The sequence below is a fragment of the Castor canadensis genome, chromosome 9 (genome assembly GCF_047511655.1).
Source record: "Castor canadensis chromosome 9, mCasCan1.hap1v2, whole genome shotgun sequence".
In the NCBI taxonomy this organism is placed as follows: domain Eukaryota; kingdom Metazoa; phylum Chordata; class Mammalia; order Rodentia; family Castoridae; genus Castor; species Castor canadensis.
The window spans coordinates 87,838,687-87,857,619 of NC_133394.1; the positions used below are offsets into that span (position 1 = coordinate 87,838,687).

General features: G+C 34.7%; 1 protein-coding gene across 2 annotated transcripts in view; it reads right to left on the bottom strand.

The window, feature by feature from the left end:
- Positions 1–617: 617 nt before the first annotated feature.
- Cfap299 (cilia and flagella associated protein 299) overlaps positions 618–18,933 on the bottom strand; it is a 642,304-nt gene continuing 623,988 nt past the window's right edge. Inside the window, exons 5-6 of one of the 2 annotated variants that reach the window (XM_074041907.1) lie at positions 18,386–18,515; positions 618–2,901 (exon numbers count right to left, since the gene is read on the bottom strand). In XM_074041907.1, the coding sequence (XP_073898008.1) occupies positions 2,806–2,901; positions 18,386–18,515 (226 nt within the window). In that variant the 3' untranslated portion in view covers positions 618–2,805. The remainder of the gene's footprint in view (positions 2,902–18,385; positions 18,516–18,933) is intronic. The other variant, XM_074041908.1, reaches the window with a different exon arrangement.

The window sequence follows — 18,933 nt, forward strand, 5'->3', positions numbered from 1 at the left end:
TCATAATAAATACATGTTGACTAATGCCTACTATAATCCAACTCAAATCTTTAGTTAAATTTTACTGTCTGTAAGTTCAGTTCAGAAGTCAATGTAACAATTACTGGTGATGATAGAATGGTTTTTTTAGTGTTTTAAACCTTGGGGTTAAATACAGCAATAATCTATATACATATATTAATAAGTATTTTAAATACCTACATCTAAAAATATTTATGATAGTCATATTTAGGAGAAGCTAGAATATTAGAAGGCAGAATAACAGACAAGTCATAGTATTTCTATTCAAAATGTGATATTTGAATAATTAATTCAGACATGATTACAAATTAAAATTTTGGGAACTTGCAAACCATACTGGAACATTTGAGAGAATACAAGAGTCATTATATTTATATTTAATTTATTATATTGCAGTACTTATTTAATTGTATGAGGAGGATTGTTAGTTAAAAATTTGAAGTCTTTAGAAAATTGAGTACAATGAAGTTTATGAATGAAACTTAAAATATTTAAAGGAATTACTTAATTAAATAATGCAAGGATCTAAAAAAGCAATTGTTAAAATTTAGTCAAATTATAAGTAGAATAATAATATTTATCATTGTACTTGAAGTATAAGGAAGTAAGACATTGAATTCATAAATATAGTAAGTCAAATATTTACTTTACTGCAAAACAACCTCAGGCTTACAGAGAATTCGAAAGTATAGCACAAAAACCATTTCCATTGAATTATCTGCAAATAAGTAGCTACAGTTTTGCCCCTTGACTTTCACAGACTTTAGTGTAATTTCCTATGATCAAGGACATTCTTTTATATAACCACAATATCATCATTGTCAAAATTAGGAAATAAACATTTTAACTTTACTACATCTAATCTTCAGAAACATTCAGTTTCCACCAGTTGTCCCCATATTCCCTTTATACACTCAGAACTGTGTGTTGTATTTGGTTGTCATGTCTCTCCAGTCTCCTTCAGTCTGAATGGTTTCTCCATCTTTTGATTTTATGACCTTGACATGCTTGTAGGTTACAGGCCAGTTCTTTTGTATGATGTCCATGGATTTGGGCCTTTATGAGTTTTCTCTTGATTAGACTAAGGCTATGTACCTTTGGCAAGACTGTTATAAAAGGAATGCTGCCTTCCTCTGTTGTATCAGATTAGCCTAGCTATTCCAACTTAAAATGTGACATCTGACTGATCTACTCAGACATAAATATTATTTGGTAGGGCATGAATTCAGTTTGCCTCATTACTGATGGTACTCTTTGATCACTTATTCAAAGTAAGTGGTATCAGCCAGTCATTTCCATTGTTCCCTTTGTAATTAATACATATTTCATGGTGAGGTACTATGTAAATTTCTTCTTCCTTATTGAGCTTCCAATTTAACTTATTTGATTGCTACTGTTATCATTATTTATTTTAATGACCAAATTGTCCCAGATTTTTGCCAGAACCCCTTTAAGATGGGTTCTGTGTCCTTTTGACAACTCTCCTTCATTAGTTGGGAATATCTTTGATTTCTGGCAAAGTCTGTTCCAGAGTAGTATAATTTTCCCTGCTCCAGTCCTAGAATTAGTCATTTTCCCCAAGAGCTCTGCTTTTTGAAAAATTTTATCTTTTGATGAAAAATGATACAGAGAAACTAATATCTGAATGCTAGGCATGTCCAGAATCTCAGACTGTTTCTGCTCCAGGCTTTTTCAATGGACAGAGTAATATGTATGCATTATATACATAATACAATACATAGTATGCAGTAGTATACATCTGCATATTTTGTGTCTATTGTATATGGTGTGTATATTGAAAACTATGAGTCACACCAAAACACCCAATTCCAATTTAACATCACTCTGTTTGCCCTGCTTGGTACAACACTGTCACTTCCCCCGTAAACACACTTCTCAACCCATTTGAATTCTGACACTGTCCTGGGATCCCCCACCCTACAATATGGAGCAGACTCCCACCTTGCTTAACTGTGCCTAATTGCCTCAGTACTAGATTACATTGAAAGGGAAAAGAATTGAACAGGAAGGAGAACCAAATATTAATTTAAGGAAAAAGAGGCTTTTCTATAATATCTTTTATGCATTGAAGTTACCTGCATGGCACACTAGGAAAACATGTTTGCTTCTCTTACAAAGTCTTTATTTCTCTAAAATGTTCTGGCTTCCTTTAGATTTCATTTGCTTAGCTTTGTTGTCATGAATTTGTGTTGTTCCGGAATATCAATGTTAAACACGTCTATTATTTCATAATCATCTCACAGACTATTTCATACTTTATTTGCTCTGTACTATTGAAAACCTTGTATTCATACAGTGTTTCCAATGCCTGTCCTCTAATTTGGGGCCTCTTATCAATATTCAGTGATTTTGGGGTACAGTACTGCTAGCTCTGCCACATGGCATAATGTTTGGTACACTAGATTTAGCAATAGTGGAACCTGGAACATTGTTGTTTTGGAAACTCTGAGCTTCAAAATATGTCACCAATTAGTGTATCTTTGAAGTGGCAACAAGATTCTCTTCCATGAACTGTTGCAATAGCCTCAATATTCAGAAAAAAAGAAAAAGAAGAAAAAGAAAACCTTCAAATCAGATCAAGAGGCTATCTGTACAATAAAAAGACAGGCAAGATCACAGTTTTTGTTCTAATTTCCCTATTAACTTTTATTATTCTAATTTGCCTTCCAGCTACAGGACTCATTTATGATTCCTATTTGCTTCTGACTACAGCATTGATTTCAACTTAGCAAACACTAAGGGAACCAGCTAACGAGTTGGTGCTTAAGTCTTCCGCCTGGAAATATGGTCGAAAATGACAGCTTGTATGTAGAGTTCTGTCTGGATAGGGACTCTAGTAGAGTTGTCACCTGGTTGAGCCTAAAACACACAAATTACATTGTTAGTCAAGTTCATGCAAATAATTGGCATTAATTGAATTTTCTTTTTCTTTACCGTTGTAGAGAAAGGAACTAAAAAGGCCGTGTCTATGGAGAAGACCACATGTTTCCCCCCTGGAATCTTTTTCCCAGGAGCAATTACTGAAAGTGTAGAGACCTAAATTGTGTCCCAGGCTCATGCTGCTTCACAGACTGCTGAACTCCATTCATCGCTAACTGCAGAAATCCTAGTAAAGAGCGCTACAAACACGTGTGATTTCAGGCGCATGATTCAAAAAGTAGCCTATCTTGATTTCCACTTTGTCAAATAAAAATGTCTCCAATTTGGGATTGGTTCAGACTAATAGAAATGGCCATTCATGGCAGCTTTCACGATAAGCTTCTTTCTTATCAATTTAAAAGCTACTTTATCTGCTTTTCTCCCCATCAAATCATAATCTGTGAAAAAGATTTGGTCCCTTTACCAAATCATAATGATAGATTCATAGGGAGTTCCTTATGGGTATTGATTTGCTAATGTAGTATTGATAAAGACAAAATTTTGGATGAGTACAATTCTTACAGAGGGGAAAATTCTAAGAGTTGCAAAGGAGTTAGGGTCCTTTGCATGCTTGGTATACAAAAATATGATGTTACTTGGCTCTTGTCTTTGATTGCAGATAGAAATGATAAAAAACTTGGAACTGTGGCTAGAAAAGCTTTGGTGTAACTTTTTCCCCTCCTAATATTTTTTCTTGTGCCAGTTGTAAAAGAATAATTTGGATCCGTATTTTATTAAATAGAGTCACAAAATTATAAGGTCATCAAAATGGGCAAAACAAAAAGAATGGGTTTCTTGACTGGCTTATCCATCCAAGTTATTTCTGCTATTTATTATTTTTGTGTTATATGAAGGTCTTTGAAGTTTTAGAAAACTACTGATAATGCCAAACATACTATTGTCTATAAATAGCAAATTAATTGGGATCACTGGAATGCAACTAATGCCTGGTACAGGGATCTATTTTTTAAAATCTATTTCATTTCGATTTTCCTTTTTGCCTATATTATATGTCTATGCTCTGCTCTTTGAATTGGTTACAACATCTCTCTGGTTCTTTCTATAAATAATGAATTAAATGAAATTTTTGGCACATTCGTTTTATATATGTATGAGAGTTATGACTTTCTAGAAAATTATCTTGTAAACATTTTGGGTGGTCTACTGCCAGTGCCCAGTGGCTTCCTCTGATGGTTAAGTAGCCTGCACTTCAGGAGTGTTGTACCTCCTGGGCAACTTAAACCTAAGTATATCTTCTTTGAATCCCAGATGTAAATCTCTACTAGCAATAAAATATTAACTTTGCTGATCTCCAGTTCTTTCCATAGTTTCTTTTCCATTATTTTTGTGTTTCTTTTTTGTCTTTGAAACATTTACAGTTGATAAATTATTCCCCACTGGGGATGATAGTGATTTAGAATATGGTTTTGCGATCTAAGCCCTGTGATTTCTGTAGATAGTTTAATGGAGTATAGAGTTTAATTTTCTGCTGAATGTGAGATAAGAATCTAGTTTTATAGTATTTTATCTTCGTTGTTTGACTACATGAAGCTTAAACTAAGAATTTTGTTTCCCTATAGGGAAAGACAACTACTCTTTGACATATGGATTGCTGATTTTTTGGATGTGTTTGCTTTTGACCCATGGGCTAAAGTTTGGACCTGGTTATCAGCTGTTTATGTGTCTCTGTGTGTTGATGCTTACAATTTAGGGTGAACTGTGTCTTTTTTGTATAGTAGCATTGTCCTACAGTAAAGCTTGCCTTACTGGTTCTTTTCTTTGTCTGTTATACAAAAGGCTTTAAAAACATTCTGTGTAATCTTCATAGATATAAACACTATGTGTCTCAGAAGAATAATTGTCTATGCTTTAGGACAAATTTGTTACATCCTTGATTACTTAAGAAAAAGAAAAAAATAAAGCAAAAACACAAAAATTCCTCATTTATAAAGAGCTCTTCACAAACATGTAAACTTCTGTTCATTTTTAAAATATTTTATTGTTTAAAATGTTTACATAAACAGTTAACTCAATAGTTCTCTGGCACCCTGATCTTAATCGAGTGTACAAATATCCTCTGACAGTTGTTTGTTCTGCTTTCTGCCATTCCATACTCAAATCCTAATTATAAAACAAGTTAAAAATTTTAGGATCTCCTTCACACTGAAAGGTGTTTATGAGATTTCCTAGAGGGACACTGGAAAAAAAATCTCAAAGATTTAGTCTTTTACTTTTGAAAAATGGTGTAAAAATAATTAAGTCTGTTTGGAGAATCCCACAGGATGGGCTGCCAAACCAGAAGAGATGCTCAGTCTGACTTAGGTAAGTTTGTATGATATGATGTCACCAATGGAAATAGTACAGAAATTTTATATGTTTGCTGGGAAGTCACTGGAGTTGTTTTTATCCACAGGAAGATCACTAATTGCAAAATCTTAGGAACATGTCCATCAGGTTTTTCTATATTTATCAGAGTTCTCATGGTGCTTTGCCTGATGATATTACTATAATGATTTTGGTTATAATTTCAGCTATCGGTTAAGGCCTTACTGCAGATGTACTGAACTTCTTTATTTGATATTCTTGGTATTAACAATTGTCTCAGGAATATTTGGTCATACTTCAAGAATTTTTTCTTCAATAAAATTATTTTCATTTATTTTTGAATCAAATACAATATTCACAGACTTCTGCTGAAATAGATTTGATTGTTATTCATTCAGATATTTTGTCTAATATTTTTCCAGTGGCTTTATTATCTTTGTTTTTCATACCACAGAAATAACTAAATTCCCTTGTCTGCTGCATTATTCTTGTTAGGAACATTCATCTGACTGTTCACATTGGCAAAATATTAGTCATAATTCAACCATAGTCATCTGAGTACTCATCACCAATATTTTATTCTGATGCTTCCCTATAGTCTCCTATAGGTTACAGACCAGAATTTCTGTCTTCCACAATGAGGAATGGTCTCAGAATCTCCTGGAAAAGGACTGTACATTCAGCATTTATGCTTCATTGCTAAACTGGCAGTGGTTAGACAACGTACAGATTGCTCCATGGGTGAACTGAGTCAAGATTTCCCGGAGCCTCTTTAAGGTCAAAGAGAAGGGTGGCATGTGATAATTAACACAAAATTATGTAGAGCAGGAATTCATTGCAACAGCACTAAAAGAACTAATGAAAGACATCTTGCAGCTGTTTGCCTGGAATACTGTTGATAATATTTTAAAGTTCTGTTTTCCAATATATAAGAACACACTTTCCAGCTGGACACCAGTGGCTTACAGTGACCTGTAATCCCAGCTACTTGAGGAACTGATGTCAGGAGGACAACTGGTCAAGGCCAGTCATGGCAAAAAGTTTGTGAGACCCCATCACAACCAATGGCTGGGCACAATGGTGCATGCCTGTCATCCCAAGCTACATGGAAGTTTGCAATCTGGAGAATCTGGCTCCAAGCCAGTCCAGTCAAAACAGTTTGCAGGAACCCATCTCAGTGGGAAAAAGCTGGACATGTCAGTGCTAACCTGTCATCATAGAGGCAGCAGAAAGCCTAAAATAGGAGGATTGAAGTCTAGATTGGCCTGGGCTAAAAGTGAGACCCTATCTCCAAAAAAAACATAGCCAGAGTGAAAAGGGCTGGAAGTGTGGTTCACATAGTAAAGCACCTGCTTAGCAAACACAAAGTTCTGAATTCAAAAACCCAGTACATTTTGAAAAACAAAAATACCCTTTCCCCCCTTAAACATTCAGTAATCCATAGAAACTTTTAGATTCTACTTTTATAAACTGAAATGAATAATTTAAAAATGGTATCTGATTTTCACTTACCCCTCCAGGACTCAAGAATTCTTAAGTCTCCTTACTTTCAATGGCTATTTAATGATTGGCATAACTTCAGTCAGAAGCTGGCATTGTTTTTATCAGGATGTAATTGTACAAATTATAAATCCAAGGCATTGGGTGGAGTTCAATATTTGAAACAAAGCTCATTTAAACAAGTTTAGCTTTCTTAGGGAAAATTTGCCTTCAGGCAATTTGGCATGTTTTGGGGCCCAATAATTTTTTATCTTATATTTAAGAACCTTAAGATATTTTGGGGACCTTGAAAAGAGGGGAATTTACCCAAATTTATAGGTATTCCAAATGATGTCTGGTGGAGAGTGTTTCTTAGACTTGTTTTCCTAGCCTTAGGACAACAAATAACAGAGGATTTTAGAAGCTCAATTTGAGATTCCTTATGAAAATGTACAGAAAGATTTTAATGTCTTATTTGTTAAAAATTATATGGTCTTAGAATTTATGAAGCATACTTAAGGGTTCTATATCATAAAATAATACTTTTCTGAACCTACATAAACAATTGGGCAGAAATAATGGGACCAGGTTTATTTTATAATAAAGAATAGTCTTTTCTTGATATTATTCTGATAAAGGGAGGAGAAGACACTGTTGGGGAAATTGTGAGAAACTTTGAAGAAAAGTCATATACTGGGTATATGGCTTATGCACTCATGTAGGGTTTCTTCCTTTGATCTAAATGACAACCCTGTAAATTGTAGAGATCTGAAAATAATTCAAATAAATCTTATCAGTAATAATGCAAAGTGGTGTTTGATGAAATGGACCTGATTTTTGCATTGAGTTTTATAGGCCTTTTTTACCCTTATTTATAAAATTTGAGAATTTCTTATCCCCATTATATGGCTGTCTTCTGAACGCTCCTTCGAGCCCATTTTAACACCTTACTAATCCCTCACTCATTTATGAGTTAAAAAATCTTTCACTTGTGTTCATTTTCTATCTATAGGGCTATCGTGATTCTATCTTCTTTGAAGAATTGTTCCTAACAATACAGCACGAGAGTGCTAAAAGCAATCACACATACACAACAGCTACAGCAAGCAATGTCACTGGTGAGAAAATTCAGCACTTAGAAAGCTCTTCACACTCACAGCTCTGGAAGAGCTGCTGAAAGACTTCTGCCTGAGGTCATTAACAGGTCCCAGGAGAGACTGGATTCCAAGCACAAGTATAAAATATGAGAAAAACAAGATACTGGGATAAGACCAGCAGCAATAAATTACTGAAAAATAATAGATGATAGACAAAGTAAAATGACATCCATCAACCTTGCCCTACCAAATTCTAGAAGAATTACAGATTTCAATGTATAAAGTAAACCACACAAACAACCAAAGAAGAAAATATAGGTAGATATTTTCCAAATCTTAATATAGGAATTTTTCTAAAACATAAATATTTGAAGAACTCAAAAAGACAATAATGGTTTGGACTATATAAAAATTTAAAATTTATTCATACCATAAACAATTATATATGTTAAGACAGATGTCTTATAAATTGTAGTATTGCTAAAAATGGCCAATGTCTAAAACCATTTATGCACAGAATACTTAAACACTATTTTTTAAAAATAGTGATAGATTTTTAAAAATCTATCAAAAACTTATAGGAAAATGAGTAGAAGGCAAGAACAATTATAGAAGGAAAGTGCAATATACTACCATTCATGTGAAATAAATGTTCATTTCCAATAATGATAAAAATGCAAATAAAATTGACCTCAAACAAATTTGGACTGCAAAATTAGCAAAGTTTAAAAAGTATGCAAAATGAATAGAGCATGATGAATAGAGAGTCTAAAATCACTCAAGGATTACAATATCAGTTATAAATTGATATTGTCAATTTATAATTGATTAATTGATATTGTCTAACTACAACATAATTTGATAACAACCTTCTCAAGCTTTACAAAGAATGTATACTTTGACTAAGCAATTTCCACTGTAATAGGCCATCTTAAGGGTGGAAAAAAAACATAGGATATTTGTTTTGGAAGTTGTTAGTTAATCTTGGTTGTAGAGAGTGTTAGTTCGTTGAGGGAAAACAGAAACCAATCTTAATGTCCATTAGTTGAATTATGGGTAATTTAGAAGATAGAGAACTATCTACATTGTTTTTCAATTTACTTGTAAAAATTGTGCTCATACTATATAAACCTCAGTAAATACAAATATAAGTTTTCAATTGCTACATGCGCTTCCTTCTGTGGGTGTATCATAATTTTTAAACCACCACCCAGTCATGAGCATACATATTATTTCTCTTTTTAACTCTTACGTCACAAAAGTAGTTTTCTTTTAGAACTTCCACGGTTGCTAATTTAATATTCAATGAGGAAGCAAGATTTGTTCATTGAGTACCTAACTTGGTGGCAGGCATTCTAGACATGTTCTCTTGTTTAACCTTTTGTGAAATGGCTGTCTTCACAGATTTTTATAAATGATGAAGAGGAGGTGGAGAAGTGCTCACAGGGGTTAAGTAATTTTCCCTAGTTATGGAGCTGATAAAATCTCTGTAACTCCAACTCATTTATAATATTGCCCTTCTCAAACAACTTTTCCCTGCTCCAGTCTTGGTAGCCATTCTTGGCCACTTCCAAGTTGGCCTGCCCTTTCACCTGCTCCCAGACATTTGGGGTAGTCCTCAGGTCTGCAGTTCTCATGTCAGATTCATTAAGGAGCTTAAGTGGGTCTTTGAATATCCTAAGACAATATTATACTAATCTATATGGCCATTTGTGCATTCTTTCCAGAGTTTCAAAGAAGTCTATGAAATGTATCAGATTTCTTAAAAAGTCAGTTATGTTTCTCAAAAGTCTAAGAACCTATTATCTGAAGCAGCTTCATGTGCTTAAGAGGGAGTTTTCTGGACTCCAAGTTGGAGCTGCCATTTTTTTGTTGTTTTATTTTATGTTAGTATTAGTTTTTACTCTTGCTTTAGCTATTAAGGTTAGCCACAAGTCCACCATTGCTTGGACTGATGATATCTGTCAACAATAACCACTTAGACATTGTCAGCATAGTTCTTTTCTCCCTTGCTGATAATGGTCTTGACATTCATTCATGCCATTGTGCTCCATATTTTAATAAATTTCAACAAGTCTCATCTTGTTCTGGAGTTTCAATGTCTCAGAAACTTAGGTAAGCATTTGCTAAGGTGGTGAATGGCTGTGAAGGAGTCATGGGAGTTGACTACTTGTTTGAGTGCTGAGACCTGAAAGCATCTGTGCTCTCTCTTTGAATTAGAAATAATTCCTTAAAAGAGGTCCCACATTTGTAATGACTCCATGCCTGTTTCTTTGTCTTTAGACATCAGGTGTGTGAGATCATGGAAAAAAACATTTACCTTGTTCAAACTCAATCATTTTATCCAGCCAAGAAACTAACTTCCCACTTCTGCCATGATCTTTGGCTTGTGGTAATAAATTTCATGAAAAAATAAGCAAGAGTTGGGGCTGTAGCTCCTATTCCTCTCCATCCTCATGGAGCTCTCATGTGCCCTATTTTGGCACAATGTTTAATTAGGCTACCTTTGTAATGAGATGATTAAACAGTAATTTTTCTTTCTTATGCATGTTTTATTGTAATATGTCTTTTATACTGTAGATATTCTATTTGGATGGCAGGGAGTTATCATTTATACTCTCTTACTAATGAACATTGAGACGTATGTAATAATTCAAAAGGATATATTTCATATTTTTTATTCCTCCAGTTCACCTTTCTTTTGCTTACGCTTCACATATAAGTTCATACACTGGACACAATAACACTGTGCTGTCTCTAGGGCTTGTTCCATAAATACTGAATATAAAATTAAAGTCAGTTTTCCAGGTCAAGAGGAGGACACGGAAGTTAAGTTTTAGGAGTTTTAATTCATAAAAGCCAAGCTCTGTTATGTATTTTTTTAATGTATTCCTCAAGGCCATTGATTTTTAGTAGTAGTTGAGTAAATACTAGTTTATATGTGGTAGACTTTCAGTTCAGATATACCAGGTGATTGCCCGGGGGAGAAAATATTTAAAAGCTACTTAGTATGTGGGTGTTTTAGGGCTATAATCAACCAAACATGCAGTAATTTGGGCTGCAAAACCAGAAAGTTGGCAAGATCTCAGCTTTACTTAATAACTATGACTGTGCCACAGTTAAAAAGCATCGTTTACCAGCGGCCTCCAAGGAAAAACCAAGAGCCAAAAGAGTGGTGTTGATTCAGTAAGCAGTCCCTGCTTTACTGGCCCAGTAGTAGCTCAGTTTTGCAGTGGAGTTTGAGGGGACATTCTTGAAGAAACCGGAGTCTTGTTTAAACTTATTCTAATCAGTATTTTCTTTTTTTCAGTGCTGGGAATTGAACTCAGGGCTTTATGCATGCCAGGCAAGCACTCTGCCATTGAGCTACATCCCCAGCCCTTGATTTTTGTTTTTAAGGTTCCAAAGTAAATATACCTGGTCCCTGTGAAAAAGACAGATTGTAAAACTGAGGACTTTCAACAGTGGGTGGAGCTCCAAGAGATTAAATTGAACCATCTGCCTAAAGGATGTAGGAATGTTATGGGCTTCCATTTTGAGAACAGCAATTTTAAGGCTGTGAAAGCCTGGAATTTTAAGGCCTGGGTGGCAAGGGAAATTAAAAGCAATCAATGAACTCAGAGACAGACACAAAATGAAGGAGTTAATTAACACCTTTTTTCCTAACAACAGCAAGTGCTTGAGTAGCAGTTGCTGGAGAGGAACAGAACAGAGGAGAGAGGGGGCTGATGCTGCTGCAATCATCCTCCAAATTAAAAACAAATTAACCAAACCAACAACAGGTGGTTTTGGTGGTCAAATTTATTTAACTTAAAATTTTATTCACCTATATATTCTTTCACTCATAGGAAAAGAAAATAGAACCTGACAAGTTTGTTTTTAGCATCTGCATAATATGCAATAATACACATTTGTTTTAAAATGATAAAATAATTGCCATTCTCATTCATTCATACACCTAACACATTGTCATTTCTCTGGACACCCAAAGTCAGCATTTCAAGTCTTAGTTAAGAATACCAAGTTTTAGTTTACCTAGCAAAGAGAGCAAAGCCCCATTTTTAGTTTTCAGTTAAAAATAGTTTTAGCTTTACATATGTTTCTGGTGCCTGAGATCCCAAAGAATTTTGGAGTTAACCTCAAAAGTTTCCAGGATTATTTTTGGCCCTACTATTCATTTCTTTAGCAAATATTTAATATTCAATGTATTCATTCCACAGATGTTATTGAGTACCTACCACGTGTGGGTATGCATTAACTCTAGCAATACAATGGTAAAACAACCAGAAAGTTCCTGCCCTACCTTTCACACTTTATGCTTTCTAAGTTTGAGTCAAATATGTTCTTTCATTTGAGCCTCTGGGCAAACATACTTTGCAAAGTGATTCTTGAGAAGGCAATGATAGGAAGGATAGATACTACTGCTCCCCAGCCCCTCACCTTCCTATAATGATCCAGGTATGTAAAGCAAAAAGAGCAGCAAATCATCAGTAGAAACATTGAGTGTTGCTGTACTTTTATGGAGGTTACCTAAAAGTCTTCCATAGACAGCATGTACTTTCTAGTCTCTTTGCATGCTTGCAGGGATGTGTAACCATTTAAAATTTAAAATTAAGACTCTTCAATTAAAACTCATTTTAAAGGAATGACTTTTGGTTCCTTTATGTACATACAGTAAGGTGAAGCGACAGCTAATAAAATATTATTCTGTAAGGCAGTGGATATGAAATCTAACTAATCTTTAGAATTACCTGGGGAGACTTTTAAAAATATAGATCCTTGGACTCCACCACTAATGGACTCAGTTTGACTCCTTGAGGGTGAAGCCTGGGGTTCTCCTGACTGGCCAGTTTGAGAAGGAGAGTGGAAGAGGGAACATTTTCCTGGATCAATAGAAATTACTCCTAATCAAGCTATGTGGCTTGATGTTGATAAAGAGCTCTTATGGTGATAGTCTGCATTCCAAACACTGTTACTGCTGTGCCTAAACAACCGCGAACAATTTGTAAAAGAAGTCTTGGCTGCTGTGTATGACACTCCAAGGTACTGATACATAAAGGAAACAGAACTACATCTTGCTAAATCAATGAATAATTTGTAATGTACATGCCTTCCAGGTCTGTGACACTCACAATGCATCCAGAAGGGTTTATTCTGTAATGGTGCCTTTTATTTCACCATCTAACGTTTTCTGGTGTGCTTGTTTTGTTATCAGGCATTTAGCAGATACGCTTTAGTATATCTTTCTTTTCTGAGGGATGGGGTGAAGTGAGATCTCTCAAAATCATTTCTAGATACACATGTCTTTGAGGTGTGTCTTTATCGAGATGATCAGGCAACTGGAATGCTGAAAGCATCAGCTGAGCATATGATGATTAGAACAGGACCCCCACTCTTTGCTCTTCACTTGGACTATTGTCATTGTAGTCACCTTTCAGGTTTTTCCTCCCTCCTCTCTCCTATTTTACACCCTGTATCACCTTATAACATAATTTTCATCCAGTCATGTCCCTGCACCAGAGACATGGCATGTCCCTCCACTTCCTAGCAAGTCCAGTCCAAGATCCTCATCAGTACTACATTGATGACCTCTCCAGGCTTACTTTCCACTTCAGTCCTTCAGGTCAATGCAACAACCAAATTGAACTATTTATATTTCCCTTTGCCTCTCTCACATTTGTGAATCTTGGCTAATAGATTTAATTCCTGCTGTTGACTGCTTCTTCCTCTCTATAAGGTCAATTCCTAATCATCCTTCAAATCCCAACTAAAAGATTTCCTCCTTCATATCATATAACATTTTCCTCAATGTTGTCCCCTCAACCAGTCTTCTCTCCTAACTCCTGTCCCCAGAACAAAAGTCATTCTTCTTTCGCTGAATTCCTCATGTAGCTTTCATTTTGCAGCTTAACACTTTCTGCCTTATATCTGGTTGTGTTTTCACATGCTTATTTACCCCCAACATCTCTGTCCACCAAAAAACCCCACAAAAACAAAAGGCCCTACAAATAAACAGTAAATGTTAAAGTCTTGTTCACCTTGTGTCCCCCATGGTATGTCACAATGTGTAAGTTTCAAGCTAGATTCTACTAATAATGAACTGTCACCTTATGCTTCTTGAGTCTGTTCATTAATCAAAAATACATTCTGGTTTAATAGTCTCATGGAGATAACTTAAATAACATATTCCTGGGACCACCAAGAAGACTTGAAGGCAGAAACCAAAATAAAGATTTCTCCATAACCTCTACAAAATCTCTCGCTAATTATAAACTCCCCAATTGTTTTCTGACTTATTTGGATTAATGTAGAGTGGGGTGGCTGTATTTATTCTTACATATCATTGCTGTGCCATTCACTCAACTTTTGATTATTGTAGCATTATTATTGTTGCTATTAATTATTATTTTGGAGAGAATCACCCAGTTAATAATTTATTCAATGAATAATTGTTATTTATTTATTATCTAAGTGTTTTTCCCAGTGATGGCTCTCATGGGCCTTTTCCATTTTAGTGAATGGAAGAGGGAATGGAAAAATAGCTGGTGTAACTAAGAAATATGTTTTCCTGTTTTAACTATAGTATATAATCTTTCTCTCAACTTATTGGTGGACCATGGTACCAGTTTTAGAGCACCTATATAGTGGTAAGACTCAAAGCAAATTTGTTTATGATTAATATTTTCTAAAATTAAAAGAAAATGCCTGTTTTTCACTTGTCTGGATAGTACTGGGGAGTGAGTGCAAAGTGCTTCTACTCATTCCCTCTAAAGATAATATACTGGAAACATTTTGGTGGGTGTGAATCACTCAGACAAGCATTCTTCACTCAAAAATAGAAACCTGCCTTATTTGTTCCAGATGTTATACAGCTGCAGGGAAGTTAAAGCCAATGGTCCTGTTTTCAATGCAACCAAACTCTTAGTGCATTTGGAATTTCTTAACCAATGAACTCATATTATTTGTTCTAAGACCTGCACAATTTTCTTTTTCCACTGTTACCATTCACAAGCAACTGTGTTTCATGGGAACTGCACTTCAGAAGTAATAAGTCTACATCTGTGTTGCACAAAGGAAACACATCCTGTTTACCACTGTTTCTACCTTTCACTTATCTTGGCCTCTTTAATTTTAGGCATAAAGTATTTTAAAGGTACTTGAAGGAAAAGCAAAGGAGGATAGGTCGTATTGTTCTAAAGATACATTTCAGCATATTGACTGTTGGAGCTGTAAGATGTTAATCTTAGAAGAACCTTAAGCAAAATTATTAGGAAAAAATGTTGATATAAAAATGTAATTTTCATTATTTGTAGTTATTAATATTTTATTATATGTATGTATAATAAATAAATTGTATATATAAATGTATTATAGAATACATTTATTCTTATTTCATAATTCTCCGATATATCTATAAGAAATGCTATATTGGATTATGAAATATAGAACACCAGGGATCTTTGAAGAGAGGAGAAATACATGCTAACTATTTACCTAATCCATAAAAACTGCAATCAATAAGGTTTATTCTACTTATGTTTGAGAACAGATTGTGAGATTCCTTGAAGTTATCACCTTAGACAAACTGTAGAATCACAATGGCTACTTATTAAAATATGTACTTCTTGGGCTCAATTGAGGCTGAATCTCTGAAAATTGAGTCTGATGCATTAGAGGGACTCTAGACACAGAACAAAGCTAGCCATAAAAAAACAAAATCTTAGCTTCCAGTTGTGAATATTAAAACCCAGGAAGGTGAAGTAGATTTGTCAAGGCAATGTAGCCAATTAAGTAAGGCTTAGAAGTTTGTTTACTGATGCTGAGATAAGAATTTCTCTACAGAGAGGCTGCCATTAATTTTTATCTTTAAAAAGATAACCTAGCAAGTGTGAGGCCCTGAGTTCAAACCTCAGTACTGCCAAAAAAGAAAAAAAAACCCCATAAAATCAGAATAAAACTCAAACGTGTCATGAATAAAATTCAGAAACATATCCAAATATCATCAGGTGTCTTACTGAATAATTCTTTACTCTTATCATTCTTGAACTGAATTATTTTTTCTTTCTCCCAGGTTTGAAAAACATTTATTTCGAATAAAAAAAATACTCATTTCTTTAAAATTCAAAAAAAAGAGGAAAATGTGAGCTAGGTGCCGGTAGTTCATACCTATAATCCTAGCTACTTAGGAGGCAGAAATCAGGAGGGGCATGGTTTGAAGCCAGCCTGGGCAAATAGTTCCCGCAATCTTATCTTGAAAATACCCAATCCAGAACAGGGCTGGTGGAGTGGCTCAAATGGTAGAGTAAGTATGAGGCCCTGAGTTCAAGCCCCAGTATTTCAAAAAAAAAAAAAAGAAAAGGCCAGAAATGTTAGATTTCTTGTATTATTGACCAATATTTGAAATCTTATGATCAATTATTTTGGAAATGACAGTTTCAGTTATTTGAACTGTTATTCAAGTAACAGTTTGCATTCAATAATGATTCTTCAAAGTCTATAAAACTGTAATTCATGATATATATTCCTAAAGAATGCCATTAGCTAAAATAGAGCTTTAAAATAGGTTAAATTGGCTATGTGTGATGCTATTCAAAATGGATTCCAAAGGTTTGTTTCACAGATCTAAATGAAGCTATTAATAATTTTAGGCTTTTCTTATGCATGTAGTTTAGCCTTCCAAAGTAAAATACTGTGGATATTATTTGTTAAATTTTCTGTCTTTGCCTCAACTAATCACATGTTGTCACCTTACACAAGTAAAGAACCAGTACTAGACTGGCAGAATGGCTCGAGAGGCAGAGCGCCTGCCTAACAAGTGTAAGGCCTGGAGTTCAAACCCCAGTACCACAAAAAAAAAAAAAAGCCTGAGTCCTTTGATATGATCTTTTCTTTCTAAATTTTCAGTATAAATCCAGACAGTTTCCTCCAAAGTTCATAAAAAATTCTTTATTGGTCTGGTGGAGTGGCTCAAGCTGTAGAGAGCCTTCCTAGCAAGCGCAAAGCCCTGAGTTCAAATCCCAGTACCATCACCAAAAAAAAAAAAAAGCACTACTAGAAAGAAAGCAAATTAACACACTTTGTTGGTACTCATAGATTCATAATAGATATGGATTTTGTGATCCAGTACCTCATTTCATTAATGAGAAACCTGAGACCAAAATAGAGTTGTATTTTAAAGAAGATAGTGTGGCAAAACCTGCTGGTTGTTTACCCAAACCCCTCTTCTTCCTGTCAGAACCCTCATTTTTAGCTGGGTGCCTGGCCACCTGAAGAAAAATTACATTTTCTAGCCTTCGCTATAGCTATAGACGGCCATATGGCCATGGACAATGAACAAAAGCTATGTGATAGCTTTTGAGAAACTTCCTTAAAAGGCAGCAAGGTCATGTCTTTTGCATCCTCTCACCCTGCTCCAGGGGTTGTGTTTACTACATGATTGTTATGACTGGAGATCTATTTTGGTTCCTGAGGATGAAGGCCACCCTGGTCCAGATGACCATGGAGCTGCCTTTCCAACCTTAAACTGCCACCATCTAAACTCACATGTGGGAGAAAAGAAGCTTCTATCACTGTCTTGAAATATCTGGTACTTGCAGCTGACTCTGTTTGTAAGCAGTAATCTATTTCTTACTATAGAATTTCATCTATTCATTCTTTGGACAGGTAGTTATTGAGCACTTCGTGTTTGCCAGGAACAGTATTAAGGAGATATGAAGCAACGATTTATTTAAAATTTTGAATCTCTGAACACTTTTGGAAAAGATTTTAGAAACTGACTCCCCTTTTCCTTTGGCCCATTCTTGCCTCCATTCCAGGTGGATCACACAGTTCTTATGTTGTTCACTCTGATGGATTTGGATTTAAGACTGATATTGCCATGTGAATGTGAATAACATGTTTTTAATCTTTTTTTAAAAAAGTTAAAACACCCCCATACACAATGATGTTAAGCAAAGTTTTGACTTTCATTACTAGACATTTGACAAGTAATGATAAAAGGTCTTTGAAAATATGTAACATAAATATTTTTCCTTCAGTAGATTCAAAATATCATAGGACATGTCTTTAAGATATGCAAATAAATTGTGTTTTCTAAATTAACACTTAGAAATGCATTAACAGTTGGGCTATTTTCAGTACTGGTCACATACATGAATTTTGGGTACCAATGTGAGGTGAGACTCTCTTTCCCGTAAGTAACTTATCTCCCTGGTAAAAGCAAAAAGCAACTGGATACCTCCAGGAACAGGATGAGCAGGTTGCATGCTGGCTCCCTGATCTGCTGAGGCTGGAAGTGTTCTAACTTATAAGGTCTACTTAAATTCCCTCTAAACTCTTTCTTATTAACTTCTGATAATTTATTAAGCTTTGGCATTTTTTAAGACAGTACATTTTCTAAGTTTTAAAACAGTTTTTAATTTCTAAACTGAAAAAGTTAATAGTATCAAATATTTAATAGACTTTTAACTAATGTAGAAATACAATAAATTTTGAAAAGATACATAAGTATAAATCAGAATTACCTTTGGGTCCACATTGAGAATTTTTCTGTCTCTTTTATATTTGAAAAGTAAGCCTTCAGGATTGTCAGAAATCACTTGATAATTGGAACTTGAATTACAAACAGCAATATGACTGTCCCAGTTGTAAAAGCTATAAAAATAAACATTCATTAGAAATGAAGACACACAACGCATTAGATGAACAGATGTGTTTCAGAAAATATTTGGAGCAGTATGGTCTCAAGATAAGTGGTTATGTACAGTCATGTGGAACACATCTGAGATTTGAATTCTTGCAGAAGAGATTAGATTGGGTTATTCTCCAGTCATTTAGATATATATTTAAAATGATTTTGCATGATTTCCTGGTTTGGACACTGTAAGACCTAGGACCTCTTCCAGTATTATATTTTCAGGAAGTCAAGAAGAAAATTGATGCAATTTAAGGTTATTTGTTCCACTGCAGACTCTTCATAGTATAGAGACTGTTTACTGGAAGGAATGGCAGGCTAAGTCACCTCTTTTCATTTGAAACTATTTCAAATTAATTTATGTTTTTCAGGTTCTTC